Below are 17,318 nucleotides of genomic sequence, written 5' to 3' on the forward strand. Positions count from 1 at the left end.
GTAATAAATACATCTTTTTAGATGGTTTAGTGAAGGAAGGGTGTTGGTTTTCCTTATGGTGAATGTCATTGCTATACATTATAGTGGCAAGGAGGTTAACCCTGTGCAGGGTTCCTGCAATACGTATAATAGTATCGCTCAGAGACCCTCAGAACATATTCCACTGCCTTCCCATGACTCCTTCGCTTTTCAGCACCCCATATCAGATGGAAGCAATTGTCTCAGTTGCTTGAACAATGAGATTTCTTTTTCACATGTTTTATTAGTACATGTGAGAGAATGGGAAAAGACTAGAGTGACTCATGGAAGAAACTTGACATGGCTGTGTACAACATTCAGTGAGACCCCTCTAAAACCACTGTTTGAAATGTTAAGGCAGCTGCATCTCTCAAAGGCTTGTGTAGCCCTTCCTTGGTCCCCTGAACATGCACATGCATGCTTGAAAGACCCTCCCCAGAACTGCTATTAAAGCAAAGCAGTAGGATGGTAATATCTCACAGCTATGTAAAGAAAGTGTTTTAAAGAAGCTGTGTTTCCTTAAAAATTCTGGTGATTCTTCTTTAAAAACATTTAAGAAAAGAAAAATAGTGGCTTTCAGCCATGAAATGTGCATTATCTCCTTAGGTATGTTCCTTCTTTTATTTATACATTTGAAATGCCATTTTGATCAGTCTGAGACGTTTTCTGAATTGCCACATGGGGGCAGAACCATATATATTGGGAATACAATCCTCAATTACATACAACTCTATATGGTTTACAAGGGAAGAGATGCTGTGATGAAAGAGGAATGGAATACCAACTTGTGGTTCTACAGATCTGGAATGCAGGTATACCAATTATCTTCAACCTGCTATAGCAACACTTTTGCTTTAGTTTCCGCGATGGCATAATGAAGTAAGCTCCTATTTGTTCTTTCTCCCATCCCATCTTATTTCAATTTTCACAGCAACACTTTTTCTCCTAACTTATAAAGGCCATAAGAACATGTATGGGGCCAAGAGGAAGAGGCCTTATACTGAGTCAGCTAATGGCTCATCAGTATTATCAGCTCAGCACTATATGCCACAACTCCTGAGGATTTCACCCAGGATTCTTTCCCAGCTTCACTTGGAGATGCCAGGAATTCAACTGGGATCTTCTGCTTTTCCTCTGACCTACGGCCCTTCTACAACCTGGCAAAAGATAATTTATTGGAAAGTAATAAGATGAAGTTAAATCCTACAAAAAAGCTTTGTTTTTCAGATGTCAGTCTAATTCAGTATTTCTCTGAATGGCAACTTTAAGATGTGTGGACTTCAATTCCCAGAATTCCCCAGCCAGTATGCTGGCTAGGGAATTCTGGAAGTTGAAGTCCATGCATCTTAAAGTTGTCACGTTTGAGAAACACTAGCCTAATTCATCTTCTCCTGGGATAAAGATGTTCTTCAGACCATTTACCTTTTCATCCCCAGACAGCCATATTCAGCGAATCCCTTGAAGGTGTATGTCACAGTTTTAACCTAAAGACTTGGTTGCAAGTGCTGCCTATACAGGATGCCACCTGGGATTTGTATGTATGTTATCATGAACTTTTGAAATGGTCAGTGGACATGTGCAGTTAATTCATACGGAATGGTGTGTGTGTTTGGAGAACTGGTTGTTGGATCAACTGCACAAGGATCCCATGTGATCTGTACCTGAATGTCCCTGGCCCTTTCGTAGGACTGGTAAGCCACCTTTTCTTCCATGCTGGCCAGCTCCTGCTTCAGATTGGTCATCTCATTCTGATGAAGCTCAGTCAGGTCATTAAGCTGCTCTTCCAAGCGTTCATATCTGAATAATGGAAATAAGAGAAAACGTGCAACCAATGACTTGCTTTAAAGAAGAGGAAAACTTTATGGGTTCCTAAATCATTTTCAGACCCAGATTTGAAAGTAAGCTTTGCTGATTTCAGGGAGATTTGCCTTCTAATAAATATGCATAAGATCTTGCTGTAAAATTCCCAGTAATTTCTCAGGAGATGATAGAAACAAGCCTATGAACCAATCATGGAAAACCAATGCAATGTGCAATGCAATGTGCATGCTTTAATGTATGTATGTATGTATATGTGTGTGTGTGTGTGTGCACCTGTGTATGTATACATACACTTACACACACACATATACTATATACTACTATATAAGTAAACCAACATATATAAATGTAATGCAATAATATATAAACAGGAAACTATAATAAAATTTGCATTGAGTGCTCCAGAATCAGTAAAGAAAGGCCCTCTGGAAAGAGCCAAGTCTTTAAAGGCATATGAGTGGGGTCCCTTCTTGTGGTAATCTGCTCCACAGGAAGGGAGGAGCTCATTCTTGGGGTCAGTAGGGACCCCAAGTAGGCATCCCCTGACTATCTGGGTTGGGCAGGCAGTTTTGATCAGAAAAAGGTGATTTCTTAGATAACAACCCCAAGCCATTAAGGGCCTTAAAGGTAGTGGCAGCATTGTGACTTACACTTGGAAACATAACGGGAGCTAAGCAGCTCCCACAGCAATGCGGTTACGTGTCAATACCAAGACTAACTAGTAAGCATGCAGACCACTGCATTTTGGACCAACTGAAGTTTTCTGGTAGTCTTCAAGGGCAGCTCCATATAGAGTGAATTACCGTAATCTTTACCTTTCAATATAGGTATTGATAGAGCTACTGTACTGGGAAAGAAAATGAAAGAAAAGACCAGCAGCACAAAAAAATGGAAAACCTACAAACAACCCTTCTCCTGCCCTTAAGTAAAATAATCTCATGAAGTACTGAGCTTTTTCTAATATTTTATCTTTAAACTAAACATGGTGGCTAGACACCATCAAAGCTGACACCAGCCAGAGCATGAAACAACTAAAAGAAGCTGTACAAGCTGTACGAGAATCAGATACGATTGAACGGATAGTATCATTATTAAGCAGATAATAAAATCTGGCCAAAACTACATTTAAAAAATTCTGCATTTATTGCTCTTAACCACCTTTTTATTTTTCTATCTAGAAACCTTGTTTCTGCATAATAAGTTGCTTGGGTGAATCTAGGATCAACTAGTCAAGCAGAATGGAGGGAAATGTAGGATAGACAAAAGGAATTATTTCTTTCCAATATGTATAAACTGCACAATTTGCTGCTGAAAGATGTAATGACAGCCACTAAATTTAGGAATTAGATGAAAAATGATGCTGTCCTTGCAACCAGCCATGAGAGCTAGATGCTGCCTTTCAATACTAACAGCTGGACAGACAAAAGGGAAGGTCCTGCTTGTGGGCTTCCCATGGGCATTTGGTTTTCCACCATAGTGAACACAATGTTGGGTGGTCTTATCCAGCAAATCTGTTGTAATGTTATGCTCTAGTGGTGCATGAGGAACCAACCCCCCCCACCACACACACACCAAAAAAAAAAAAAAGTACTGAGCAACCTGAAATACACCAGATGAGGAGAGGTATTTGCTTACAGCCTCTACTCAGATAATCCTATGCCATTTCTATTCCTTTAAGTCTTAGGCTGGTATACCCATGCATAGCCACCAGTTGATTTATGGACACAATAGCTCTATTTAGAAATTGTTCAGGCAAACAATAATCAATCGATCAATAATAAATAAATCACTTGGGTACTGATGAGACTTAACACCATCCCAATTCACATCAATAATACTTTATGTTCTGGCACTCAGATGTTTAAGTGGGCTGGGCATTCAGTTGTGTGTAAATAAATGTGTACATGGGACCTCTAATCAGCTGGAGCAGCTACTGGTGACTGGCATGACAGTATCATACTCTAGGTGATCGGGATGATGTCTCCCCTGCCTCCAAACAATTATAGTTCTGGTGATAAACACTTGAATAAAAATTTGTTGTTACTGGAACTTGATTTATTTACTTTTCTTTCTTTCTTTCTTTCTTTCTTTTAATAGTTTTATCTGCTGCTCCAATCATGTTTGACTCTGAGTGGCCAACAGCAATAAACAATATTGCTCCAAAACAGCAATAAGATTAAATTTAAACATAACAGCATGAGCATAACATGTAATAAAGTAATTCAGCAATAAATAACATTCCAAGCACTGAGGAAAAACAATAACACAATCCTCATGAGGGACTAAAATGACTCCCTCAGCTCCCCAAGGCCCACTGAAACAGCCAAGTCTTAAAGCTAACAGGGTTGAAACCTGTCTGATATCAAGGGAAGACTGGCCCAGAGAAGGGTGGCAGCAATCAAAAAGGCTCGACCCCAGGATCCTTGTGGGTAACATTCCCCAAGGGATGGGCCCAGAGGGAGCATTCTCTTCAGACCTCAACAAATGGGCAGAGACCACTGGGAGAAGGTAGTCCTGCAGACATCCAGGTCTTCAGTCATATAGGACTTTAAAGGTGACAGTTAATATACTGAATTGCATCTAGAAACACACTTTTCTGGATCTGTTTTTGCTTCACCCCCTTGGAAAGATCTCTTTGTCTTACAGATGAATACTCTGATGAAATCTCTAATTAGTCTAAAGTCTTGTTTTATAGGTGCCATACAATTATTATTACTGTTGTTGTTAAAAGCATTTATATACTATGTAGTGTGTCTCCAGACTGTGTACTAGTGACCTTAATACAATAATACTGCCCAGAGTCCCTCTCTTGGGGGAAATGGGCGGTAATTAAATTTGAATAATAAATAATACATATTTCTGATGCCTGATGGAAATATTTCTGATGCCTGATGGAAATATTTCTGATGCCATTGTGGTGAAACATGTCTCTTGTTTGACCACTATGGTGCCAGCAATCATAGTGGTCAAACAAGGGACGTAAAGCACATGAAAAACCAATTATCACTATTTGGCCTTTTAAAAACCAAATGGTTGAAGTTCCAGGGTTCCTGCTAGTGGTTTAATCTCCATTTGACATTATAGGCATCAGAACCAGTTCCTGGGGCTGGACAATTCAGTCCTGGACTATACTGAAATTATCAATGTGATAGAACTCATTTTAAAGTAGATCCTAAAACTGTAAGCATAGAAAATATTGCCTTCAGGTAACAGGACAAATAATTATATTTCTATTTCTTTTCAGTAGTGCTTTTTCTACCTCACTCTTTCTTGGCTCAGTACTATGCCCCACCCATCACCATCAAAGTAGCAAATCTCAATGACTATAGGCAGAATGCAGCAGTTTCTTTTCATCAAATGAAAATGAGATGCTTATGTTAGGTAGCTCAGGAGTAAATTAACATCACATAGAAAAGCATACTTGATCTCAGTATATCTGAATGGGCTAACTTGCTCATAATTCTTTAGTATTAATATACAGTAGTTATAAACTTGGACTTTCTAATTCATATTTCCAAGTTCCTTTTCTCCAAAATACTGAAAGTGGGAAAGGGAAACTATTTTATGCTTGCTTACTAACTAATTATATTTTTATGCTAGCATCCCCTTCACCCAAGGACTGCTATTATGGTATGATGGTAGTAAACAATTAAAAACTACACATCTTAACATTTGATCCTATGCATACTTATTTGAAAAAAAAATTAAATTATAACCTCCATAAACTCTTCAATAAAGGGTCTCTTGGGGAGACTTCCCAAGCAACTTGTGACCTTCCCTGCAGGCTTCCCCATTGACTTTCTCCCTGCAAACTTCCCACAAGCAAAGACTTTGCTTGTGGGAAGCCAGCAGGGAGTGTTGGCAATCATGATCGAGTTTACACTTTCTGCTGGCTTCCCCACTGACTTGTGGGAAGCTGTCAGGGAGTGTTGGAAATGACAATCACATAACTGCAGATGACTGTGGCAGCACAGCGGTACTGAAACAGCAGCATCAGTGAAGCAGCCACAACTTTGCCAAATTTCATTCTTATGGGAGTAATGGGTTCTGGCATTCTGTAAGTTAGCCCATTTGAGGTACCTTGCTTCAAAAATTATTGTCCTATGATGCACCGTTTTGCCCAGCTGAAGGTTACGAACAGACAGACATGAGAGTTTTAGTAGTATATAGATATAACCTGTTTTATCCTCCTTTCAGTGCTAAGTAAAGACCTTTTAATTTTCTTAAGGTTTTAGATACAGTTTTAATTCTGATTATTACTTTACGCTGCTTTTGTCATTTTGAGGCCTTTTTAATATTTATATTTTATTCTTGTCCAAACTACTCTGGGAATATAACTAAAAGGCAGTATACATATATTTACAAAAATCAATGAAGTCCTAATGTCTCCATAGGGTTTATTCCCTATTAAATGTTAAGTCTTTCCTAGCCTCTCAAATAGGACAGATGTAGGTGAGTGGAAAACAAATGAAGCGGGGGAGGAAGGAATGTCTCTTCTGAAGATTGCCTGCTTGTGGGAACAAAGAGTTTTATTTCCATCCCTGCTGTTACTGATAACTGATTTCCAGGATATTTTAGGAAATTTTCCAGTTTTTTTTAAAGAGAGCTTAAAGAAAAAAATAAGAAAATAACAGATAACCAATAACACTAACCAATAACATAAGAGCAAATACCTGGCCATCTCAGCCTCATATAAACTTCACACAGTTCCTGACTGCATGCAGAGAACATGTGTCCATTATTTTACCTGTATACAAACTTTATACAGTCTGTTGAATTTATATTGGCTGGGGACAGGGCTTTCTACTGCAGTCCTGCTACATGGATTTGATTGCACTATATTTACATTAATCTACTGGTTATAATTCATAGGTGGGCCTGCTATGATCATAGCGGAGGGCCAGAACGATGAAGACTGTAAAAGACCAGCACTTGACTTTTCCTCCCCAACTCCAATTGACCCATGAAAAACACAGATTCTGTAACTTCATTCAACCATTTAGGTTCATTGGCTCCCTCCCAACAAAGTCTGAATACATAATTCTTTCTTCACTGACAAAAGTCTTACAGCCCAGAACAAAAGCTTTCTTGGTTCTGAATTTCCCATCCACGGAAGATAAAAAGCCAATATTGAGTACTGAGCCAGGAATGGATTTCCTTTCATGTATTATAAATAGACAAAAAAAAATTAATAGGGTCTTTCCTCTTGAAGATAATTTGCATAGGAAATTCCAAAAGACTCTTCAAAGCCACCAACAGCCAGGCAGGATGGAATTATTTAAATCATCAGGAAAAAAAGTCCTGTTGCAATCACTGATTTAAATCAGATTTCTCATTTATTCCCTGAGCAAATAGGAAATAATTTCCCAAATGCTTGCTCTAGCAATTAAGATACAACGGTTTGCAATACATAGAATGTAAATTCATCCAAATCATGGCAGTCCTACATGTATGTGCACAGCAACGTTCCATCCGCCTGGAGAGAAGAAATCAATTTCTCTTTGGTATTTTTTGTACTGTATGGATTTCTCGAGCAACAGTACTTTCTTTGAGTACTGTTAATAGTGCAAACATATGCATGCTGAGTTAGAAGTAAGCCTCACTTTGTAAGTTTGTCCAAGTAATGCCTTTATATTATTTCTAGTCCTGTTCCAGGCCTGGCCCTACTATTAGAAAGAATGAGTCAGCCACAAAATAAACAATTATTGATGACTGCCTATTATTATTATATGGCTAGAGGTGGAAGAGAGTTTCTGGGATTTTCTGCCTCAAGTATATCATGATTTAAATGAGTAGGTTACTGTAACATCCATTTGAGGCAACCAAATGTTTTTTGTGACCTGCTGTAGACATTTGTGACTGAATTGTTTGTAAAACTTATTTGTAAACTGCTCTGAATATAAATATGATAAATATATGTGTTCTGTCCAGCTACGTCCAAGCATAGGATTCTGATCAAAGTGCCCTTAATATTAGAAAAGTAAGGACTGGCAATTAACAGAACTTTAAAAAATATGTTTCTCTATAACAGGTTTGCTCAACAGACCAAAATATCTCCCAGCTCAAGCCAAGTCTTGGATGCAGCACTTAGGAAGTCTCTAAAAGTTGCCACCCAAATTATAATTTCAATATAACAAGGGGGAAAACAAGGGGGAATATGTGGGGAATGGCTGCATTATTTGCATTTTAAATTAAGTTTTAAATTAAATAAATTTAGGCTTTGTCCCTGTCCCTTACCAGTTCTTCGGTTTGGGTCTTCCATATTTTGGTCCCATTATGCCACCCAACGGGCAAGTTCAACCCTCAGCCAAAAAAAGTTCCCCATTTCTCTTCTATAAGATGGAAGATGAAACCCTAAGCTATTTCTGGCTGTAAATTATATTGGTACATTCCTGGTGTAATATTTACCCTATCTTCTTTGACATGTAGATTGTTGCTTATTATCTTATATATGCACACATATTCTTTAACAAATCTTACCTGTATCGTTCCTCCTGCAAGCACTGAGTCATGTATGTATAGTCTCGTTGCAGCTGAGCCTTGAGTTCTTCCATAGAGTCCTCAAGATGGGACTGAATGTCTTTAATATCTCTCAGTTCTTCTACAATGGTGTCAAAGTTATAATGATGACTGTCCAAGGTGTTAGATTTGGGACTGCCCAAGCCCCCAGGACCAGCCCCAGAATTGCTACCAGCTGCTGAGCCAGAAGTGGCACTAGAGCACTCATCATCACTTCCATATTTGGGACTAGACACAAGGGTAGCACTGCCACTTAGAGTCCGGGAGGCCTCTTCCGGGTGCCCATCGTCCAAAGTGTCCTTTAAGTGGGCAATGTTGTCTGCACTGCCAAATTTGTTGCGTATTAAACTTGCAAACTCACGGGGCTTGGAAACCACAGCTGTATGTGTTGCTTGAGAAAGGCCTGACAACCCACCCTTTACTCCTTCTACCACACCACCGCCAAAACCACTAATGCTGGAGCGAACATTGGCTCCTACATCCTTGAGGCCCTGATGCATGTCCCGGAAGACATCTTTGGGCTGACGTGAGGGCCCATTTTGTTCAATCTCCTTTAGTTTTTTGTGGTAATGCTCAAGCTTCTTATGCAGCTGGGCAATGGTCTGGGCTGACTTCTGGTTCTTCTTCTCAAAGACCTGCTTGATACGAGAGGCTTGCTGCTTATCAGCATTGTTAGCAAGCTTCAGGTATTCAGCCACATTGTCATCTCGAGCCTCCTGCTCAATCTTTATTTGCTCAGTGATCTTAAGAATCTTCTGGTGCAGGTGATCAATGGCAGCTTTTGTCCTCTGTGGGTCTGGATTGCCATCTGGAACATCAAGACAGATGTTGCTTTCAGCATCACTGTGGCTTGTATTGGGAGGCAGGCTGAGTTGGCTCACATCCCCCTTGTCCAACTGTTGTAGGAGGCAGGAAGAGAGAAAGAGCATAGATATGAGTAAAGCTTTGAGGAATACTTTTCTTTCTTTGGAACAAACATTAGAGTGATGGACAGATTAGCGGAAGAAATAGTGAGAAGCTACAGAAAATAATTAAAATACTCTTCCCCAATGGTTCCCTCCAAGCGTGTTAAGACTACAACATCCAGAATTTCTTTATTGCCTGGAAATTCTGAGAGTTGTAGTCTCAAACACATCTCAAGGGAACTAGCTAGGGGAAAGCTGAATTAGATAAAAAAGGAAATTGTATGTGATCAAATCACTTAACCTTAAAAATAGCTTTTTAATCACTCAGTTGATAAAGGTATATAAAAATTCTTGCTATCAAATTCTTCATATATTTAAAATTTTTAAAAGTGAGATAACTACAAGTCCCATAAGGTAAGAGCAATTTTAAATGATATATTTAATTTGTTTTTCTTTTCATCTTCTTGGAAGTATGGAACATAGAATACTTCCTATTATAGTAACACAACAGAGTCAATTAGCTGAACAAATCTAAGCAAGTTACTTTGTAGAAGACTCAGGTTTAAAAGACATACTGTGATTTTAGCGTGAGACCCACCAGCTTCCATAGTCCGCAGTTTTAACTGCTAGAAGAAAAGCTGTAGCAGTTTTCCTGCAAAATACAAATGTGTCTATTGCCTCTGTCTACAAAATATGAATGCCCTAATAGTCTTAATATGGATCAACAACATCATTGGAAGTATTTATGAAGCATGCCCCAGGATCTTGACCTTTTTTGTTTTTTATAGGCCAACAGAAGGAGATCTAGGCTCATCAGATTACAAAATCAGATTACATCAGATTACAAAATCCAGCAGGGATCTGGACTCATCAGATTACAAAATCAGATTACATCAGATTACAAAATCCAGCAGGGATCTGGACTCATCAGATTACAAAATCAGATTGTTTGTACTGCTCACAGGTAAGGGACATCACAAAGCTGGAAATAAGGGCAAATCTTGTACCAAACTATGTACAGAGTCACAAGAAATGAAAATGCAAGACAACACTTCAGGAAATCTTCATTAAATATTAAGTATACTTCTGTATCTACTAATTTTGATTAGACAAAATGCAACTTTGCAGGGTGTCCCCTAATACTGGAATGACAGAAAACTAATAGTTATGAGTAATAATTCATGTATAGTATTGGCCTGTTACTCATGCAAAGTTCTGAATTTTAAAAACTCTATCCCTCAGTTTCCAGTAGAGGTGAGCACATTCAAACTGTTTGGAATTCAAAACATGACATTTTAAACACAGAACAGCTATTTCGACAGCAAAATAGCTTGTTTCAATTGTGAAACAGGATATTTTGACCATTTTGGAAGAATTTTGAGTTTAAAAACTTGTTTGAAACAGCTACTTCAATCCAAAATACTTATGTAATTATCAAAGCATCCCATTTCATACTTAAAACCACTATTTTTCATTTGAAACAAGGCATTTCACACTTGAAACAAGGTGTGTTTGAATTTAAAATGTTTTGCATACCCTTAGCTCTCAGTATAAACTGTTTAGAGGACATAGTGCTACCAATGGACATGAAGAACTCTATTTGCTACTCTGTTAAATTATTAAGCAAACGGAAGGGTATGTGAGTACTTTGGGGCTTGCAATTAGGAGCTACCAAAAGCTAAATGCATCTGTCTAATTTGTTTCCATCCTGTATTCCTGGATGATTCTTTTAACACTTGAGGATCTTTGAAGTCTGCGTCTATATTGCAGCATGAAAAAGGCTTTCTACCCACATGAAAGAGAGACTTAATGGGCCAGGATCATAGACTGAGTTTCCACTTTCTGTTCATATTAACTGATGCAATTTCTGAACTGGGTGATCCAAAAATTCTCAGTGACAATTTCTGTAATGGTTGCACTATTTCAGATTCCCACCCTCACTTGTATGAGAGTTGCAGCAACTATATTCATCTAGCCAACACAGAGCCACAGTCAGGTTCTGAAAATGTATGTATATGTATATGTATATGTATATATGTGTGTGTGTGTATACATACATACATACATACAGTATATATGTAGCCAGTTTGGTCTAGTGGTTAAGGCAACGGGCTAGAAACCAGGAGACTGAGAGTTCTAGTCCCTCCTTAGGCCTGAAAACCGGCTGGGTGACTTTGGGCCAGTCACTCACTCTTAGGCCAACTCACCTCACAGGGTTGTTGTGGGGAAAATAGGAGGAGGAAGGAGTATGAGGTATGTTCCCCGCCTTGAGTTATTGATAAAAATAATAAAGGCGGAATAGAAAATAAAATAAAATAAAAGGGAAAGCAAGGCCTCATCTTTTGTCACTGCCTTTGTATATATGAGAGTCCTGGGTACAGAGAGACATCCAAATTGTCTTGGATATATATATACCTCAAACATAGTGCAGACCCTAAACTTAACATTTCGCCACAAAATATGGTGTACACATAGAAGTTCAATGGTTTTAAAAGCCATGAAAGCAGAAGTTGTGGGAAGCACATAGAGACCTGCATCAGCCACTCTTGGTGAAAGAAAAGACTTCTAATTCATTATTAATAGAAGTGGATTTTCGTGGACAGACTAACTTTAGATCCTCACCTTACAAAGATTTCTGCTCAGCCTAAGGTTCAAGGAATCTGTAACTGATGAATACTAATTACACATGATTAGAAAGTTGGCCCCATGAAAATTAAACTTCAATGGCTACTTCACTTAATTCCTATTTCACAAGTTATATGACAAGTTTCATAGATCTGTATGCACATGTGGCTGAGCTGTAAACTGTTGTAAATAGTTGTCAGCATAAGTAATGAAAGGGCATTATCAGTTTACCTTCTACAAACATGGCAACTGAGATGCTTGTTAAAACCAAATCAAAACAAGCCTCAACAGGCAAGGGGCTGAAGGATACTTGTTAAAGATTACTCTGAAGGAGGCTGACCTTGTTTTTCTTAAACATGCAATTATATGTCTATCTCTTAAAACAAGCATACAGGTGCTGCCAGATATCAGGGCATAAATTATGGCAGACTAAAGAAACACCATCCAAGAACAAAATATTATTCCTATCTCAATATGTCTAAAACACAAGTGTCAAAACTCCCAGAGAATCATTTCCAAAAAAGGTTCCTTTCAGTGGGAGATTGAACCTCCCAGTTTTGAACATCAGAACCATTAAGCATGTGCTGCTGTTTTTATATACTGAAACACTTTATCTTAAAGTCCTGGTCTAAGTTCACATTATATAGAGCACTGCAATTTGGACAAGTTTTTGCTGCTTTCATATTGGTGCTGGAAAAGCGAAGTGATGGGTGGATTAGGAATTAAGTTGGTCTTACATACAGTTCCATGGGCCTATCAACCATCTGTGACCCCAGCCAGCTACCCAGCCACATTTCTCTTTCCTAACGTCCACACTAACATTTAAATTAGTTTCAATTAATTAAAATAATACTTTATACATACAATTTCTATATACGTTTCTCTGCTATATTCATCACTACTTCATCGTTATGTCAGTTTTTTTCTTTCAATATTCATGCAGGGTAAACCTCAACTTATGCCATATCTTTAGCTCTTGTTAAGTGATGAGGCTCCGTTTAAGAATTTCATAGCGGAAACACTGCATTTTGGATAATAAGAAAAATTTTGTTGATGGTCCAGAAATGTCTATTCATGAGAACACTTCTCTAGGAATAACTGGTTGGTATACCCCATACCTTACAGCGTTCATCTGGTTCCAGCATTCTCTTCTTTCTCATAGTAGTTAGAGCCTCACTGATGAGCAAGAGAAAATCCCTGATAATGAAAAACCACGAGGAAACAACACCAAAGCTCTCCAAAAGCTACTAAATACTTGCCCAAGTTTCTCTTATCTGTGTGCCTCACACATATACTCATATGTTTTGCTGGGTTATAGAGGCATGCAGGGAAGAAAACACAACCCACATACATCAGCATACTGAACAACCACAAACTTGCCTCAATCTTATAATATCAGCACTTTAAAAAACAAAACAAAAAAAATGCAGACTTTACAAACGTTGCTGCTGGCCTATTCTTAGCTTCCCTGTGTTGCTCTGAGGTTTTCCAGGATCACGACAGTGAGAAGTTCCTCCTGACTTCTTATCAATTTGGAGGCACTGAACTTGCAGGAAATGGGCTTTTTTGAAACTGATTATTTTGGTTTGGTAAAGATAAAAGTCACAAAGTGAAAGCAGCCCTGAAGTCAATTCATTACAGAGATTCCTCAATTTGGTTTTAGTGAACTGTGTATTTATGCAAAGACAGGTTCATTTGGTTCTTCTTTTTTTTTTTTTTAACAAGATAGCCTGCAGACCACATGGGGAACTGTGAAAGAAGTAAGAAAGATCCAGTCTACTGCTTTTTGATAAATTCAGGGAAGTAATCTTTAATGACAGCATGGGGTGATGATATGAATGTCTGCGTGGTATTTATTAAACAATTTTTTGAAGGATTGAGCTGTCAAAATTTGAAGAACCATCCAGAGATTTATAAACTGACTTAGCCTTGTCCCAGAATTAAAATAATCATCAAAATAGGAACTCCATCATCAGAATGTTTATTTCCCCTGTCAATTATCATTTTATAACATTCATAGGTATGTAGGGCTCCAATATTAATCAGAGCATGAATGTAACTGTGAATTAATCTACGTCACTGGCCATTTATTATCTAAATGCTTCTGGCTGACCCTAAAGCTGATATTAATAATCTTGAAGTTATGATGAAGATACTTGTCTTTTTCCTGCTATGAGACTTTGTATGGCTTCATAGATTACTTCGAAGGGGAGAAAGCATCTGCATATGTGGGCAATTATTTATCATTCCCTTCCCTAATGTTACTGTTCCAAACAATATCAGAATTTGCTATAAGTTTTGTAAAGTGTGTGTTTGAAGTAAAGCATAGAACAATGGAGTTGGAAGGGATCACAAGTATCATCTGGTCCAACCCTTTGCAATGTACAGGAAAACCACTTACACAACTGAAGAACACTGAAGGACAACCTAATCGTGCATTCCCCATGCCACATCTGATTCAGCCCTCCAATAGGGATAATGGCACTGGTTGGTCTTTAACAGCCTTCCACAAAGGGTAATTTCAAACATCAATTTTAGGCAACTATAAAGCCAGTTCATTTGATTTCCTACACAGAAGTATGATTCAAGTGAGAGCAAGAGGAGATGGGAGGAGGAAATCATTTTTCACAAGTCCTCAAAGCAATTATGTCAGACAGGACATACTTAATACAACAGAAAGAAGTCCAGCTATATAATAGGCGAAGCTCTTGATTTTTAAATGAACCTGTACTTCCTTGGTATATTCCTGTAATGTTGTTGTTTATTCGTTCAGTCGCTTCCGACTCTTCGTGACTTCATGGACCAGCCCACGCCAGAGCTTCCTGTCGGTCGTCAACACCCCCAGCTCTCCCAGTGACAAGTCCATCACCTCTAGAATATCATCTATCCATCTTGCCCTTGGTCAGCCCCTCTTCCTTTTGCCTTCCACTCTCCCTAGCATCAGCATCTTCTCCAGGGTGTCCTGTCTTCTCATGATGTGGCCAAAGTATTTCAGTTTTGCCTTTAATATCATTCCCTCAAGTGAGCAGTCTGGCTTTATTTCCTGGAGGATGGACTGGTTTGATCTTCTTGCAGTCCAAGGCACTCTCAGAATTTTCCTCCAACATCACAGTTCAAAAGCATCGATCTTCCTTCTCTCAGCCTTCCTTATGGTCCAGCTCTCGCAGCCATATGTTACTACGGGGAACACCATTGCTTTAACTATGCGGACCTTTGTTGTCAGTGTGATGTCTCTGCTCTTAACTATTTTATCGAGATTTGTCATTGCTCTTCTCCCAAGGATTAAGCGTCTTCTGATTTCCTGACTGCAGTCAGCATCTGCAGTAATCTTCGCACCTAGAAATACAAAGTCTTTCACTGCTTCTACATTTTCTCCCTCTATTTGCCAGTTATCAATCAAGCTGGTTGCCATAATCTTGGTTTTTTTGAGCTTTAGCTGCAAGCCAGCTTTTGCACTTTCTTCTTTCACCTTGATCATAAGGCTCCTCAGTTCCTCTTCGCTTTCAGCCATCAAAGTGGTATCCTTTATCTGAAACATTAACAATATCTGAGATTGTTAATGTTTCTTCCAGCAATTTTAACTCCAGCCTTGGATTCCTCAAGCCAAGCATGTCACATGATGTATTCTGCGTACAAGTTGAATTGGTAGGGTGAGAGTATACAGCCCTGCCGTACTCCTTTCCCAATCTTAAACCAGTCCATTGTTCCGTGGTCTGTTCTTACTGATGCTACTTGGTCGTTATACAGATTCTTCAGCAAATCATACATTCCATGTAAATAAATTTAGGAAATGATCTTAAGGATTAAAGGTGCAGCATGAGGTATATACAGTAACTATTAGAGATGACCAGTTTCCATTCTGCTGGAAACTACCATCTATTGAAAAATGGCAAGTTTCTTTTTACTTCTGTCTAATCCATTATACTGCCTAAACCTGCCAACTATTGTCCTGTTAAGAAGGCTCCATCTGATTTCACAATTCCAACTGCGCACCCTTATGACATTACTTGGAATGTGCTGATCCTCTAACTGATACAGTCAGCGTAACAGATATGACAAGACTAGTGGGAGGCCAGATCAGGTTTCAAAAGTTGAACTATATCAATCATGGTTCGAAGGGATGTATTTCTTTTCTCTTCTAAAATGGATTCCTGAATTAAAATGGGTTTGATTTCATGAAATGTTTATTTTAATAAATTGCTTAATAAAAGGCTGATAGTCCTGTATTAATGAGCTATAAACTGAGTATTATATCCCAGAATTCATTTGACATAGTTGAGGGATTTCTCTCTGGTTATCTGCTAGCTTCTGTCTGGTATATCTAATCTGCTTTCTATTTCTATTTTGAATTTTAATAATATTTTATTCTTCTAACTTTTCCCTATTAGTTGCTTGGGAAGCTTGTAGATGATACATAAAGACTGGATCAACCATTTTAATAAACAAACAAGCAAAATATTCATAAGTCAAAACGGCACTGGTTGTTGTTGCTGTTGTCGTTATTTTGTTTCTTGGAGTCGGTTTTGACTCCTGGCGACTGCCTGGACTAGTCCCTGGAGTTTTCTTGGCAAGATTTTTTGGAAGTGGTTTGCCCTTGCCTTCTTCCTAGGACCGCGAGAGAGTGACTGGCCAAAGGTCACCCAGCTGGCTTTGCGCCTGAGTCAGGACTAGAACTCAGGGTCTCCCAGTTTCTAGCCTGGTGCCTTAACTGTTACACCAAACTGGCTCTCATATCCTTTAATTAGCATATTTGTAAACATGTTTTTACTTAGAAGTAAATAGGGCTAATACTCCTTTGGTAAAAATACCAAGTAAGTAGCCATGGAAACTTATGCTATAGTACTGGAATTAATTTTAGCTCACTGTTTATACGTGCGTAATGAAACATAATACTCTGTCAACACTGTGAAATCATGCTGTGGTCAAAGCACAACCCTTTACAAAATCACTCTTTCATGTGCTAATTTGTGACCCAAGTTTTTACTGTAGGGATATGCCCATGGTCCTTATGAAGCTAGTTTATAAAAGCTCTTTGGGGAAAATGTCAGGATGGACTAGGCAATTTCCCAACACACAGTATTCTCTGATTTCACCCTTAAATTCCCACCTTTTCAGAATGTATTTATGCAAATATTTGTTGTTGATTGAACATGGAAAATCTTAAACTCTATTCAGTTGTAACTGTTCCTTGATTTGAACAGAACTTTATCCTGAAATATCCCATTGCCGTGCTGCAGATTGTGATAAAGACTAAAACTAAATTCTCCTTTGAGTCAAGCTCATTTTATATATTAGATATTTTTCTTGATAATAGTATGAAAGCTGTTTGCCATTGTCATCTTCCAGAATGTTCATTCAATTTCCCAGTTTGCAATATAGACCTGTTATTTCATGGTGATCTCTCATTGAAGTGCGAACTGGGTCTGATCT

General features: G+C 38.5%; 1 protein-coding gene across 4 annotated transcripts in view; it reads right to left on the bottom strand.

Moving 5' to 3' along the window:
• Window positions 1-17,318, bottom strand: part of TMCC2 (transmembrane and coiled-coil domain family 2) — a 105,222-nt gene that overhangs the window by 3,090 nt on the left and 84,814 nt on the right. For 3 of the 4 annotated variants that reach the window (XM_063297514.1, XM_063297517.1, XM_063297515.1), the window contains 2 exons: window positions 8,320-9,254; window positions 1,680-1,815 (listed from right to left, as the gene is read on the bottom strand). In XM_063297514.1, the coding sequence (XP_063153584.1) occupies window positions 1,680-1,815; window positions 8,320-9,254 (1,071 nt within the window). Of the gene's footprint in view, window positions 1-1,679; window positions 1,816-8,319; window positions 9,255-13,006; window positions 13,129-17,318 lie in introns of those variants that run through there. The other variant, XM_063297516.1, reaches the window with a different exon arrangement.

Source organism: Candoia aspera, chromosome 3, assembly GCF_035149785.1.
Source record: "Candoia aspera isolate rCanAsp1 chromosome 3, rCanAsp1.hap2, whole genome shotgun sequence".
In the NCBI taxonomy this organism is placed as follows: domain Eukaryota; kingdom Metazoa; phylum Chordata; class Lepidosauria; order Squamata; family Boidae; genus Candoia; species Candoia aspera.